This window comes from Emydura macquarii, unplaced genomic scaffold, assembly GCF_026122565.2.
Source record: "Emydura macquarii macquarii isolate MOO-44397 ecotype Brisbane River unplaced genomic scaffold, CSIRO-AGI_Emac_v2 contig_1363, whole genome shotgun sequence".
NCBI lineage: Eukaryota > Metazoa > Chordata > Testudines > Chelidae > Emydura > Emydura macquarii.
In genome coordinates, this window is record NW_027131500.1 from 19,551,908 (window position 1) to 19,567,361 (window position 15,454).

At 44.8% G+C, this 15,454-nt stretch overlaps 1 protein-coding gene across 1 annotated transcript in view; it reads left to right on the top strand.

The window, feature by feature from the left end:
- The window catches only part of DCHS2 (dachsous cadherin-related 2), a 167,974-nt gene that overhangs the window by 57,426 nt on the left and 95,094 nt on the right, over positions 1-15,454 (top strand). The window contains exon 2 of the mRNA XM_067551865.1: positions 14,795-14,986. Within this exon, the coding sequence (XP_067407966.1) occupies positions 14,795-14,986 (192 nt within the window). The remainder of the gene's footprint in view (positions 1-14,794; positions 14,987-15,454) is intronic.

Genomic DNA, 15,454 nt, shown 5'->3' on the forward strand with positions numbered 1-15,454 from the left:
ATTTATGCCTTTGTGTTAAATTCATGGGAATAATTCATATAACCAGTTTTCATTCCAGAAGTGACATTGATCTGACTTCTTGCCTAATTCCAAAGTACTGTGCAGCTTTTTGTTGAATTCTTCAGAGGGCCTGTGCTTTTCCCTTTCTTTGTGGAAAGAAGGATTTGAGAAGAGCTCCTACCCTTCAAAGTGTTCTGCTACACTACTCATTAATATTGGTATGACAGACTGACACCTTGAATGGTCCCTTGGAAGATGTTAACTATTTATTATGATAAATAATCAGTTCAAACCATGTAACTTTGAGTTAGTTTCCCAGAGCTGAAGAAGAGCTCCAAGTAACCAGAAAGCTTGTCTCTCTCACCAACAGAAGTTGGTCCAATAAAAGATATTATCTCATCTACCTTGTGTCTCTAATTTCCTATCATATCCTGGATAAACTTTAAGAAATTAAGATAAACTTTACTGAATTAAGTTAAACCTTATTGAATTAATGTAATTCCTCTGTTACCTGCCCTTTGAAGTCCCCTACTCCATTTCAGACTGGATTCTCCAGGGACTAACAAACAAAGGAAGGATTTTTTAATACACCTAAAAAGCTAGGTTGACACAGCAACATTGCTCAGGGATGTGAAAAATCCATACCTCTTAAGAGATGTGTTTAAACTGACCTAACCTTGGTGTAGACAGCATTAGGTCAACAGAAGAATTCTGAAGCAGTACAGCGGCGCAGTCACAGCTGTGCCACTGTAGTATTTTAAGTGTAGGCATAGTCTTAGAGCAAATATAGCTAAAATTTGTGTGTGCTGTGGGATTGTGGAAAAGTGGGAAGCAAAATGAATTTACATATATGAAAAAGGAGTTTAGAATAAAAGGGCAGGTAAAATCTCTCTTTTTTTTATTTGAATTGATCCTCATTTATGCTCTTTAGGCGATATATATACTACCTGTCAATTGTTTTGTCTGCAGTGAGCAAAATGTGAGTCTTTGTTTATTTATTTTTAAAAAAAGGCAATTTGGATACATTATACAAGCTGTGAGATTGCATCTTTAATGGAAAATGTAAAACATAGCCAAAGGACAACTTTGATTTCACAATGCTCCTTACTTCTAAATATAATGAGGACTGTAAAATTTACAGACTTCACAACATAGATGCTTTTGTTAGGGCAATAACTGGATTCTTTTCCTCACTTGTGATTATTTATCTTATTACGAGTGATTGAAAGTAGCATGGGCCATGTTTATAAGAATTAAGCCAAATCACTCAGGGACAAATTAGAAAATATTTTTGCTAATGTGATCTCAAATATAAGCAGTTATATTTGCCCAAGAGAAAGGCACTAGGGGCCAGATTTGTAAAGTTTTTGGCACATAAAGATGCTGATATGTGTCTAGGCACTTTTTAGGTACCTAAATAGCCTTAAAAATTGGGCCCTAGATCCCTTTATATTTCTTCACAACTGTCTGCCTTGTGCAAACAGTAAGTAAAACACCAGATATTATGTGTTTGAGAAAGAACTGTTAAATTGAAAAACATTTGTAATTGGTTTGTTCCTGTTTCTTTGCAAAGGTTCTCAATGGGACAAATCTTACTGCTACAACCAGTCCTGGCTACAATAGTCGTGTGAGAAAAGTGAACAGGATTTGGCCCTGAATAAATAAATATCAGTGACCGTGTTTTGTCACTCTAAAGTTTGTTAGAACAGACTATGGCATTTCTCTGAGTTATGCCAGGGGCCATGCCCAGAATTTCAGAGGTGCTAAAGTAGTTTTAAGAAATCTTCATCCACTCTGAGGCTCCTGCACTGTGATGCACAGCTCAGAAACAGAGCCAGAGGCTTTTCCAACTCTGGTCAAAAACCTGGTGGTGATGATGATGATATTATTTATTCATTATTTGTATTGTGTTAGTGCCTATGGACCCTGGTCTTGGTTAGAACTTCATTGTGCAAGATGTTGTACAAATACGTAACAAAAAGAAGGTCCCTGCCCCAAAGAGTTTATAATCTAAATGTAAACATCTTGCAAGCAGTATTTTTAAACTAATTATCCATAATAAAGGAAGTAGTCAAGTGAGCAGGAATAAACTAAGACCTGTCAAAATAAAAATATTTCATAAAATGTTTCCTTATTTGCATAACTAATACCTCAATTTATTAAAACCATAAGTATACTAAAGTGTACTTTTTATCATTTATCCTTTTTTACTTTGTGCATATAGTGAAACTTGAACAGTCTGTTTCCTAGTAAAATTCACTCTTGACTGTTTTGTGCGCTAGCACTTGTGTGTAGCATTTTGATCATGAACCCTGCAGGAGAAAGGTTTTTAAATTTTAAAATCAACAACAACAAAACCCCATATTTACTTACATTATATATACGAAAACACTTCTATAGACTGTATAATACATTTTATAAAACTAAAATTATACCTACATATTTGGCCTGAATTACTTGGTAGACAGATACAGTAAACACAGGGCTTGTCTACACAGTGCTGCAGTGCGGACTACAAGGTTTGAATTGCACCAAACAGTTGCACTATAACTGTCCCATGTGGACACTGCTGTCACAAGCTAAAAGAAGGTACCTAATTCTTGATAATATAGCCTTCTTCCAGGCAGGACTATGTTAACAATAACTAGGTACCTTTTAGTTTGTGCCGCCAGCATCCATAAGGGGTAGTTAGAAGCACAACTTTTGCTATGCTCTGCAATTCAGACCCTGGTAGTCTGCAATGTGGTGCAGTGTAGACGTAGCCATAATTGTAAGTTAAAAATATGCTCCGAAATTAAAGAATCTCTGGCACTTGGTTTCACAGTCCCAAAGACTGGCCCATGGGTATTTGTAGGGAAAGAACATGTATTATATCATTTCCTGTCATGCTGACCGATGTTCTGTCGTTGTTTTCTTGTACTCCCCTGTCTGTCTGTCTATCCATCTGTTGTCTCTTGTTTTATACTTACAGTAGAACCTCAGAGTTACGAACACCTCGGGAATGGGGGTTGTTCATAACTCTGTAATGTTCATAACTCTGAACAAAATGTGATGGCTGTTCTTTCAAAAGTTTACAACTGAACTGAACTGACTTAATACAGCTTTGAAACTTTGCTATGCGGAAGAAAAAATGCTGCTTTCCCTTTATTTTTTTAATAGTTTAACACAGTACCGTACTGTATTTGCCTTTTTTTTTTTTTTTTTGGTCTCTGCATCTGCCTTATTGCGTACTTCCAGTTCCAAAAGAGGTGCGTGGTTGACTGGTCAGTTCGTAACTCTGGTGTTCATGACTCTGAGGTTCTACTGTAAATTGCAAGCTCTTTGGGGCAGAGGCCATCTTTTTGTTATGTTTGTACAACGCCTAACACAATGGGGTCCTGGTATATTACAGGGGCTCCAAGGTGCAATGGAAATACAAATAATAATCATCAGTTATCTTCAGGAAAAATCAGAGTGATAAACTTTCAACACTAGCAGTAGGTTAACCTTTTCGAGATATCACAATGAAAAACAACAAGAAACGTGCATTTAAAAAAATGAGAAAGTTGTGATTATCCTTGAGATGTCTAGGTCCTCAAAAGTAGGAGTGAAGGACAGTGGCGGCAGACTTTGAAGTCCATGAAAGTCAGTTCTGAATTCAGTGGAGTTATACTGTGGCTGAATTTGACGCAAAATATTGTTTGCAGGGAATTCTTATAGCATGAAAAATTGATTCAGCTCTTTTCTATTGATTCCTGTTTGCTTGTGATAAGCAGTGACTAGTCATTAAGTCATTTGGCTAAACAATCTGCTGGACCATTTCTACCAAAGGGTTCATTACAATCCGTTTTTACAGGGCCAGACCGCACGGCTATGAAAGAGTGCTGGAGGGCATGTATATTAGCCCCAGGCTCCATAAAGCCCTCTTCCCTGGGTAACCCAGCTGGGGCTAATTTAAGACAGTTGGGCCAATTAGGCCACCTGGGGCCCATCAAAGAAGCTGCCCCAGCAGATAAAAGCCTCCACTTCAGGCAGGCCAGGGAGGCTGAAGGGAGTTAACAGCGAGAGGAGAGGAGGCACAGACCAAAGCGAAGCGAAGTAAAGCAGAGCGGAGAAGAGCTGCCCTGCCCTGCTGCAGCGACAGCCGCGGGGCTCGGAACTATCATCCGCTGCGGCTACCACACTGAGGCGGAGAAGGCTACAGGCCGGGGGGCCACGGACAGGCGACCCAGGGAAGGTAGTCGGTCTCAGGGACTGAGCAGGGTGAGACCACTCCTCACAGGGTCCCTGGGTCGGGGGCCCGGGGCAGAGGGTGGGACCGGGTCCCCCCCCCCCCCTGCACTCCCCTCCCAGCCGCACCACTGGCGTAGCCGGTGAAGCGCAGGATCCACCAAGCGGAGCAGGCGTACCCCGCCACACTGGTGTCAGGAGTGGGATACAGCGTGCGCAGCGGCTAGAGAGAAAGAGAGAGAGAGAGAGAGAGAGAGAGAGAAAAAAAAAAAGGAGAAAAAAACCCCAAGAGGGTGCGGGACTTTCCCTTTCTCCTCCTTCCCACCGCAATGGACGACGTAGTAAAGGCACTCATACAGGCCACGGCGGCCCAGCAAGAGGCCACCCGGGCCCAGATCGCCACTCAGCAGGAATCACTGAGGCTTCAACAAGAGACTAATCAGTTGTTGATCAGCCAGGCCAACCAGGACCGGGCCCTTTTGCGAGAGGTGGCGGCCCAGCTGAGGGCCTTGGCTTCTCAAACCCCAGGGCCGGATGGGGCGCGAACACTACGTGCCACCGGCTATCTACAGAAGATGACTGGGGAGGACGATTTGGAGGCATACCTCCTTACTTTTGAGCGGGTCGCCGCACGGGAGGCTTGGCCCCAGGCTCAGTGGGCTGGTATTCTCGCCCCCTTCCTGAGCGGGGAAGCCCAGAAGGCCTATTATGACCTACCCGCGGCGGCGGCGGCAGACTATGCCCAGTTGAAGGCAGAAATCCTGGCTCGGTCGGGGGTAACGACAGCCGTGCGGGCCCAGAGGTACCACGACTGGAGATTCCAGGAGGGCAAGGCTCCGCGGTCGCAGCTATTTGACCTCGTCCACCTCGCCCAGAAGTGGCTGCAACCAGAGGTCCACCGGCCGGAGAAGGTCCTGGAGATCCTGGTTATCGACCGGTATATGAGGGGGCTGCCGGCCGACCTCCGCGCTTGGGTAGGGCAGAATGACCCCTCGTCTTATGATGACTTAGTTGCGCTAGTAGAGAGGCAGGTAACGGCCAGGGGTCTCGCCCGGCCGGTCAGAGAGGACCTGCCCCGGGTCAGACGACCCACCCCAGTTCCAAGAGGCCGGACACCCCAGAACCCAGCGAGGACTAGGTGGAGGACAAAGGAGACTGAGGGCCCGCTGGAGGCCACCAAGGGACGGGATGACATGGGCAGGGAGGATAGAGCTAGACCCCCTAGCCCAAAGAACAAAGGGGTGCCTAGGACCCTCTACCGCTGCTATGCATGTGGGGAGTGGGGACACATAGCTGCCCAATGTCCCAACACCGACGAACCCATGCAGTGCAACCTGGGAACTTGGCCGGACCCCTGCAGCCTAATCCACCTCGTAGGGGTCGCCCTAACCCCCCACAGATACACGAGGCCTGTGAAGCTGAACGGGGTCAAGACCCTGGCACTGGTGGATTCTGGGAGCGCCATTACGCTCGTCTCGGGAAAATTGGTGAAGCACAGCCAATTAGCACAAGCTAAACGCACGGGGGTGACATGTGTCCACGGGTCCGTAAGCTACTACCCCACCATCCCAGTGGACATCGAAGTGCAGGAAGGTGTCACCAGAGTGACCGCAGGAGTGGTTCCTAGGCTCCCATATCCAGTTCTTATAGGGAGAGACTTTCCGGGCTTTGGGACCCTCCTTCCCCCAGAGGGGCCAGGGGGAGAGGAGGAACTTGAAACCACCAGGCGGGCCCTTCCCCGTGAAGACCATCCCCCGATGTTCTCTGAGATCGCCCAGGATCTATTCCCAGCCCCAGGGACGGGCCGGAAAACCCGGGCCGAAAGGAGGGCGGCTAAGGCTTTGGGCACGAGAATCCTGGCCCAGGGGCTGAAGCCAGCCATGGTAGGCCGACAGACCCGGGCGGCAGCTAGAGAACCGGCCCAGAGCGAAGAAGGCCCTGAAGCAGACGCCGAGCTGAGTCGTACCGAACCGGAAGCCGGGGTAGAGACCGGGCCCTTGGAGCTGGGACAACTAGAAACAGGGCGAGAGAACTTCGGTCGAGACCAGGCCGATGACCCAAGATATGTCAACGCCAGGACAGAAGTGGCCGAGATCGATGGAGTCCCAGTGGAAGGAAGAGCTCGAGGCCCGGGGCCGTACTTTCTGGTAAAGGGGGACCTGCTGTATCGGGCCACGGAGATGAGCGGGGAGCGGGTGTTGCAGCTCCTGGTGCCGAGGAAGCACCAAAACGCCGTGCTGAGCTTAGCCCACAGCCACCTCTTTGGGGGGCACTTGGGCGTAGAAAAGACCCTGGCCCGGATCCTGAGGAGGTTCTTTTGGCCAGGTATACACGAGGAAGTTCGGCGCTATTGCGCCACCTGCCCCGAATGCCAACTACACAGCCCCCAGCCTCACTTGCGGGCCCCTTTAGTGCCCCTGCCCATCATTGAGATCCCCTTCGAGCGTATTGCGATGGACCTCGTGGGGCCTTTGGAAAAAACAGCCAGGGGGCACCAACACATACTCGTTGTCCTCGATTATGCTACCCGGTATCCAGAAGCCGTTCCCCTGCGGAATACCACTTCCAAAGCGATCGCAACAGAGTTAGTGAAGATTTTCGCCCGGGTGGGGCTGCCCAAGGAAATACTAACGGATCAAGGGACCCCGTTCATGTCGAAACTCATGAAGGACTTGTGTGCTCTCCTACGGGTGCGGGCCCTACGGACCTCCGTCTATCACCCCCAGACGGACGGCCTGGTGGAGAGGTTTAATAGGACCCTCAAGGCCATGATCAAGAAGGTGGTGAGCCGAGATGGCAAGGACTGGGATACCCTGTTGCCGTACCTTATGTTCGCCATTCGCGAGGTTCCCCAGGCCTCCACGGGGTTCTCCCCCTTTGAACTACTGTACGGGCGTCACCCCCGGGGCATCTTGGACATAGCCAGAGAAACCTGGGAGGAGGAGCCCACCCCGGGAAGGAACGTTATCGATCATGTACTCCAGATGAGGGATCGGATAGCCCGAGTGACCCCCATTGTGCGGGAACACTTAGAGAAAGCCCAGAGGGCCCAGCAGGTCCACTATAATCGCCACGCCATGGTTCGACGATTCCAGCCAGGAGACCAGGTGATGATTCTCGTACCTACCGCCGAGAGCAAACTGTTGGCCCAATGGCAGGGGCCCTATGAAGTGGTCGAGCCCGTGGGAGAGACCAACTATAAAGTACGGCAACCAGGGCGCCGGAAGCAAGAGCAGATCTACCACATCAACTTGTTAAAACCATGGAGGGCCCGAGAAGCATGTATGACCTTCACCCAGGAGGTGATAGCACCAGAACAAGTGAAGATATCCCCCGATCTAACGCCAAACCAAAAGGCCGAGGCAGTGGAGATGGTAGCCCGGAACCAAGATGTCTTCACGACTAGCCCAGGCCGAACAACGGAGGTCGTTCACCATATCATCACCAGCCCTGGGGCAAGGGTCACGATGAGACCCTATCGAGTACCCGAGGCCAAGAGAAAGGAGATTAAGGCTGAGGTCAAAAGGATGTTGGAGATGGGGGTCATAGAGGAGTCCCATAGTCAGTGGTGTAGCCCAATTGTGCTAGTACCAAAGCCAGACGGCACTACGAGGTTCTGCAACGACTTCCGCCGGCTAAACGAGGTATCTCGGTTTGACGCATACCCAATGCCCCGTATAGATGAGCTTGTGGACCGAGTGGGCAAGGCCCGATTCCTGACTACCCTAGATTTGACCAAGGGATACTGGCAAATCCCACTAGCTACAGAGGCAAAGGAAAAGACGGCGTTTTCAACACCAGATGGATTGTTCCAGTACACGGTCCTCCCCTTCGGACTACATGGGGCCCCAGCCACCTTCCAGCGCCTAATGGACAAGCTGTTACGCCCCCATGCTGACTATGCCGCTGCGTATCTGGACGACATAGTCATCCATACCCTAGATTGGGAGACACATCTGAGGAAGGTGGAAGGGGTACTGCACACTTTGAGGCGGGCTGGCCTCACTGCAAATCCCGCCAAGTGTGCCATTGGTCTAGCCGAGGCTAGATACCTCGGCTACATTGTAGGGCGGGGCACAGTAAGACCCCAGCTCAACAAGCTGGAAGCTATCCAGAATTGGCCCCGGCCCAACCGAAAGAAGCAGGTCCGAGCATTTTTAGGGGTGGTAGGGTACTACCGACGGTTCATCCCCCATTTCGCTTCCAGAGCCAGCCCCCTAACCGACCTGATCAAGGCCCGGGGCCCGGACATGGTACGATGGACCGCAGGGGCAGAGGAAGCCTTCACAGACTTACGGACGGCCCTCTGCAGTAACCCCATACTCCTCGCTCCTGACTTTACAAAGGAGTTTATTTTGCAGACCGACGCCTCGGAGGTGGGGCTGGGGGCGGTCCTGTCGCAGATGGTGGGTGACGAGGAACATCCCATTATGTACCTCAGCAGGAAGCTCCTCCCGAGGGAGCAGAGGTATGCTGTAGTGGAGAGGGAGTGCCTCGCTGTCAAGTGGGCAATGGAGGCACTCCGATACTACCTGCTGGGGCGCCACTTTACGCTGGTGACCGACCACGCTCCCCTCCAGTGGATGCAGCGAAACAGGGAGAAAAACGCGCGGGTGACCCGGTGGTTCTTGTCCCTCCAACCCTTCCGGTTCACCATACAGCACAGGGCGGGACGTCGCCATGGGAATGCTGATGGCCTGTCCCGGGTTCACTGTCTGACGTCCCAAGTTGCCCAAACCTGGGGGCTTGAGCAGGGGGAGGATGTGTGACAGGGCCAGACCGCACGGCTATGAAAGAGTGCTGGAGGGCATGTATATTAGCCCCAGGCTCCATAAAGCCCTCTTCCCTGGGTAACCCAGCTGGGGCTAATTTAAGACAGTTGGGCCAATTAGGCCACCTGGGGCCCATCAAAGAAGCTGCCCCAGCAGATAAAAGCCTCCACTTCAGGCAGGCCAGGGAGGCTGAAGGGAGTTAACAGCGAGAGGAGAGGAGGCACAGACCAAAGCGAAGCGAAGTAAAGCAGAGCGGAGAAGAGCTGCCCTGCCCTGCTGCAGCGACAGCCGCGGGGCTCGGAGCTATCATCCGCTGCGGCTACCACACTGAGGCGGAGAAGGCTACAGGCCGGGGGGCCACGGACAGGCGACCCAGGGAAGGTAGTCGGTCTCAGGGACTGAGCAGGGTGAGACCACTCCTCACAGGGTCCCTGGGTCGGGGGCCCGGGGCAGAGGGTGGGACCGGGTCCCCCCCCTCCACCAAGCGGAGCAGGCGTACCCCGCCACACTCCACTCCCCTCCCAGCCGCACCACTCCCAGGCACCACGTAGCCGGTGAAGCGCAGGATCCACCAAGCGATTCACTCTCTTGCCATTTCCCTGCATCCCAACTCTTGAACATTAAATTTTTACTATAATCTACAATAATGGCAGCACCGCAACACTATTGTAAGCTGTCGTGTTTTGGATCATTACTATGGTATGTTTTTATTTGTAAATTGTGTGATGCCTTGTCTCTCCTCACCCATATCTCAAAATGTGAACATTAACCTATCATTAGCTCTCTGCCCCTAGCAGTAGTACAAAATCTCTCTCCCGTACTTCAAGAATTTCCATAGAATGGTTCCATTCAACCTCATCTCTTTGTTTTCCAGCTAATTTGTTGATTCTTCTTTAATGGCAATTTCTACATTTTTCATCCCCTTTCTCTTCAGAGTAAGGGTGCCTCATACTAAGCAGTGGCCATCTGTTTGGCAAATTAAAGAATCGTGTTGGACACAAAAAATGGATTTATATAAAACTGCGTTGGCTGTAACATAAGACATGAGTCAGAAAGGGAAAGAGCAGGGGGAAACAGAGTGACTTTTGATACTGATGCCTTTTACCCGTCAAGGCCCTATCTTCTTACCCATGCTACTGCTGCCATTGAAATCAGAGATATTCAAGTGACTAAGGTCGAGCATAATTAGGCACTCAGATTTGTATTGCTTTGTTTTGAAGCCTTTTATTTAAATTCCTCATTCATTATTCCTTTGCATGTACCATTAAAAATTTGAAGGACAGCGTAATGTGCAGGAAGGAAAATAAGTGGCTGAATGTGATGGGCTAACCTTCTAACAATAGCTTCTAATTTTGCACCCTTAATTAATCTTCCACAGTCAATTGCAGGCACACATTATAGCATTTAGAACTTTAACTATCTGCAGGCACAACCAGATAGAGCTACGTCTTAATGTTGTCACCCGCAGTAGATTGCAGGCACAAAAATATGTTAGTTTATCTTTAGCTTTGGCCCAACCTAATTAGTGTGGTAGTGGTAACAGAGAAATGCTATATCAACAGCATACAACTCTGATTTAAAAATTAATAGAAATAGCAAATTTAAGGGTAGGTAGAAGATCAAATGTTCCACACTTGTTTAATGCACAACTGTAAATCGTTATTAGTACCAAATCCTTGTTCCATTGAAGTCAGTGGGAGTTTTTCCTTTAACTTAAATGGAATAAGGCTTTGGTCCTTGGTCAAAAATTGCACTGAATCTTGTACTACAGTTGTGGAATGCAAACTACAGGGAAGCGAAAGGAGCATGAATTGTTCTATAATCACAAGATCCCTAGCAAATCTTTATGAATGAATTTTCTAAATTCAGGATCAGAAACTCCAGTATGATGTCTTTCATTACTATAATCAGCTGACTTGCAAAAGTGGTGCATCAGAATATTCAGTGCAAATCTAAATGACAAGAAGTGCCTCCTTTAAAATAGAGCAAATATTGAACATCCCAGAGATCTTTCAAAAGATTAAGAGCTCAACCTAAAAAAATCTGAGAGTAGAAAAGAGGAACTTTTAGGAATTAACATATACTCCTTTTTAAGTCTTCTGCCAATTTAGGATTTTGATGGAAGTGATTAGCCTAATTTGTTTTTGACCATTTTTACCTGCGTTCCATTTCCTCCAGTTCTTTCCTTTTCAGCCTTACATATGTCTAAGCTCCTTTGGGTACTAATGATTTTAAAGGATAAAGATTACAATATGTGAGACTGCAGATAGCAGAGGAGTAAGTACCGCTAATTATGAGCCACATGTCATAATAGGTCATGTGTAAATAAACAGTTGAGCTAAAAGCAGATCTTTCCTTTTCTCTTTCTATGCATGTGAAAAACATTTGAAAAGTTCATGCACACACAGGCACTCACACTAGCAGAGAGAAGATAGATCTCAGTAACCTTAAAAAGTCACATTTTCCTCCCATTTAATCTAAATTCAATCCCAATTCACCATTTGATACCAAACTATTCTTTGGAAGGGAAAGATAGGCTTGTGGTTAAGGTACTAGCTTGAGACTCGAGAGACCTACGTACAGTTCCAAACTCAGTTATAGACATTCTGTGTAACCTTGGACAAGTTTATAATTTATTTATAATAATTTATTGTTTGGCACCTCTAGGTATTACTGTAAAACAAATAACAATCCTATACCAAAAGGAGCTGATGTAATAAATTCAGGATTTAGCTTCTTTAAAAAACTAAACACAAAGCAAAACAGAACTGAAAGAGAAATCTTTCTTTAAAACACTTCTAATGATAGCAAAAGCACATACACAGAATGGTTCAGTTACCACACATTTCTTTTGTTATAAATCCTTTTTTCCCAAGTTTTCTTCGGTGTGAAAAGTTTTCATTTAATTTTACATACATCATAAAATAACCCAACTTAGATGCTAAGAAATTTATAACTAGCTAGCGAGATGAAGGCAATAAAATGAAGGTGTAATGAACATAACGTTTCTGTTTATAAAAAAAATTATTGAATTCATTCCCCAGTTGTCTCAAGAGCCATTGTTTGGCACTTTAGTGCTGCATTGGTATTTGGGTGAACGCTAACGTATCATAGTTTTTTGACATAGTGCTAATGTAGAAACATTTATTCTTGAGTCTGTAAATTGCATAGGCTAAACTTCTCAGTATTGTATGGTTAATGTATATTACAAAATGTTGTCTTCCTTTTTATGTTAAAAGAAGAACTTTAATATTTTGGGCATATTCAGCTGTGTCTGACTGAAAACTTAAAAGCCTTTGAAAAGTACATAAATTTAATATTTTTCTTACCACTTTGCTAATTACCAAATACATTATGTTAAAAAGCCAAGGCTTTCAGTTCAGTCAAAGACTCTCTAAAATAAAATTGGATGTAGTGAAGGTATGTTGCATCAACTGTACAAGCACACAAATCAGAGTGATTCTTTTCAGATTTCTGGAAACATCTTGTTCAAATTGAGCATGATCAGAGACTTAACTTCATCATCATTACTTGCATACTGGAAACGTGCTACCTGTTCTATGCAGCCCTTAACATTTTTTTGCTTGATATGTATGAAGTCCTAATACTAGCTTTTCTAACACTACAGAATTGCCAACGCAATAGACAATTCAACAGTAGAGAATAAACTGTTATACGATAACCTGAATGTTCTGACCCCACTGCAGGATTGCACAGAAATCAACATGTAGCTGAGAAAGAATCCTTATTACTGACACTGATATCAATAGTAGCAGAGGAAATGCAAAAATATTAGCCAAATACATTCTGATATTTTTTCCCTCCAAAGTTTTCTCAGGTGTGAAACATTTTTAAGTTTCTCCTTATTAATCCCTTCATGAAGTTTTTGTAGTACATAATGTTCCTAATTTACTGTAGGCTTTAATTCTTCGTTTAGGAATAGATAATTTACTAAAATGAAAAAAAAATCACAGCATTTCCCCAAGATCTAATTACATAAAATACACATTCAGATAAAATCAAATTTTGAATGCCACCTGTGATAATGTAATCTGTTGGCTTCAAGATACAGTTATGCTTGGGCTGCTGTGGTGATAATGGGGAGCGGGGAGAGAGGGCGTTATCAAAAATGAGGGAGCAGAGTTCTATATTTCTGCTTGAGGCATCGTCCATCCTAACACCCTGAGCAGCTTGAAACCATTTAGGTGCTATGTTGTGTTTTGTCAGCAGTGAGCTAAGTGGTAAGTAATAAAAACAAAGATATTAATGCACTTAAATGCACTGGCTGGCTGATAGATTCCAATATTTTTGTTAACACTATTTGAGAGAAATTAAAGATGTGGATTCTGTTGAAGAAAACACATAGAAAAGTTGGGCCTCTGCCTTGCGTCAATAATATAGCTGATTGCCTAAGTCTTTCACTTGAACAGACATTTACATAATCTTTCTAATTTAAGGGAGTTGCAAATATTTTAACATGTTTGAGATGTTAGCATGTGCCTGGCATTCACACTTCTGCTGAGAATAAATCCAATGGTGAAAACTAAGATAAAGGAGGTAAATCCTTTTCTGTGATTTGCATAGTCTTCGGGCCAAATCCTGCTTGCCTCATTCACGTAGGATTAAATTAACTCCTTTCCAGAGGAATAGCACAAAGCCTATGCATAACTTAGGTCTGGGCTGACCATCTGGCCATGGTAAATTTCACCCATGGTTTTAAGACTTTGAGTGATGCAAGCAGAATTTGCGCCTCTATGCAAAACTATCCCCAAAACCTCACAAGGTTTGTCTTAGGCAAAACTGTTTACCTCTTGGTTCAGTTCTGAAGGAAGCATTTCTGTGAGATATTATCTACAGAATTTGGTTTCAGATTTAGAGCAGAGTGGTTTTAAGTGATCAAGGCAAAGTGCTGGTGTCCTGGTTAGATCTACTTCCTACAGAGTGAAATGAAACACATGATTCTAGTTATCTTCTACTCAGCATTCTAACCATCTGCAAGACAGCACTGATGAAGGAATTTAGCCTGTGGCAAGAGTTTTTCCAGCAACTTTGCAGTTGGATGCCTTTTTATCATGCAGGCACAGAACATAAGTTTTGTTCAATTAGTACTCTTGCCTTTAAACTAGGAGGTCATGGATTAAAACCCACTCCTTGCACTTTTGTCAAGCACTGTATCATTAGCTATGCCATCAGTCACATGAGGTATTAAACTAAGTTCTAAGGATCCATTGGCACATTTCAGAACATACAGTAGATATCCTGGCCGATTTTCTCCCTCTCACTAATACAGTTCTACAGATGAGCTGCTGTTGGCTTTAAAGCCCCATCTTGATGCGAATTTTTAATCATGTTGGTTCAATTGAGCTAGCTTAACACGATTGAAAAACTTCTTCAAGACAGGCTAACACTTTTAAAGCAATATTGGGTAGCCTTGGTTTAGCTTCTGGAAAGTCTAAGTTAAAACACTGCCAGCTAATGTGGCTTCACAGCTGTTAGCTGGTGTCTTGACTAGTCTTTTCAATTGTGGTAAATTACTTGATTAAGTTGACACAAGTGAAGAACACATCCTTTTTACTTGTCAAGAGAGGGCCTAATAGATCTTTTATTTACCTATGCAATACCTGCACTATCACTATCTAACTCATTGCTTTGCAAAGTGCATTGGGATACATTAAGTATTATATGGAATAAATATATATATTTTAAAAACAATAATAAAGGCTGTTTGGTATCAAGTATCCCTAATAATTGAAATATTATTTGTGTGATAGTAGTTTACCTGGTTTCATTTTATTTTTATTGCTCCCCTGCAGGTCAAGGCAACAGATGCAGATGCAGGCCAGTTTGGTCGTATTGAGTATTTTCTTTATGATGGATTCCATAACTATGAAAAATCTAAAGCATTCCAGATTGATCCACATACAGGACACATCTGTGTGTGTCAAGACATAGACAGGGAAGAGGATCCAGCCACTTATGATCTTTTGGTGAAAGCTACAGATGGGGTAAGTTTAATCCTGGAATATTACTAGACTTATAAGCATGTTTTGTATTTTGAGTGCAATATATAGTTTTAACAAGAGAGGGAGGTTTTTCTATATGTTTGTATAGAAGTTGCAGAAATTTTAATTTGTAAATCATATTTTAGCTTGCTTCAGATGGGTAAAAATAGTGCTGCTGAATAGATATGAAAATACATACATATATATATATATATATATATATATATATATATATATATATATGCAGTATTGAGATTAGATATATTAAAAATGGATACTTGAGCTGGATGAGAGCACTGGAAGTCTTAAGAGTTTCTCATATTTTCCTCACATTTGGCTCAGAAAGTTTGGATTCTGCCAAAACCCTGATTTTCAAATAAAATATAGTAAAAGAGGCTCAGATGGAAATGCTATACGTGTATTCTGATCAGATTAATGCCCCAGTGAAAAAGTTTAAATCAGAATTCTGAG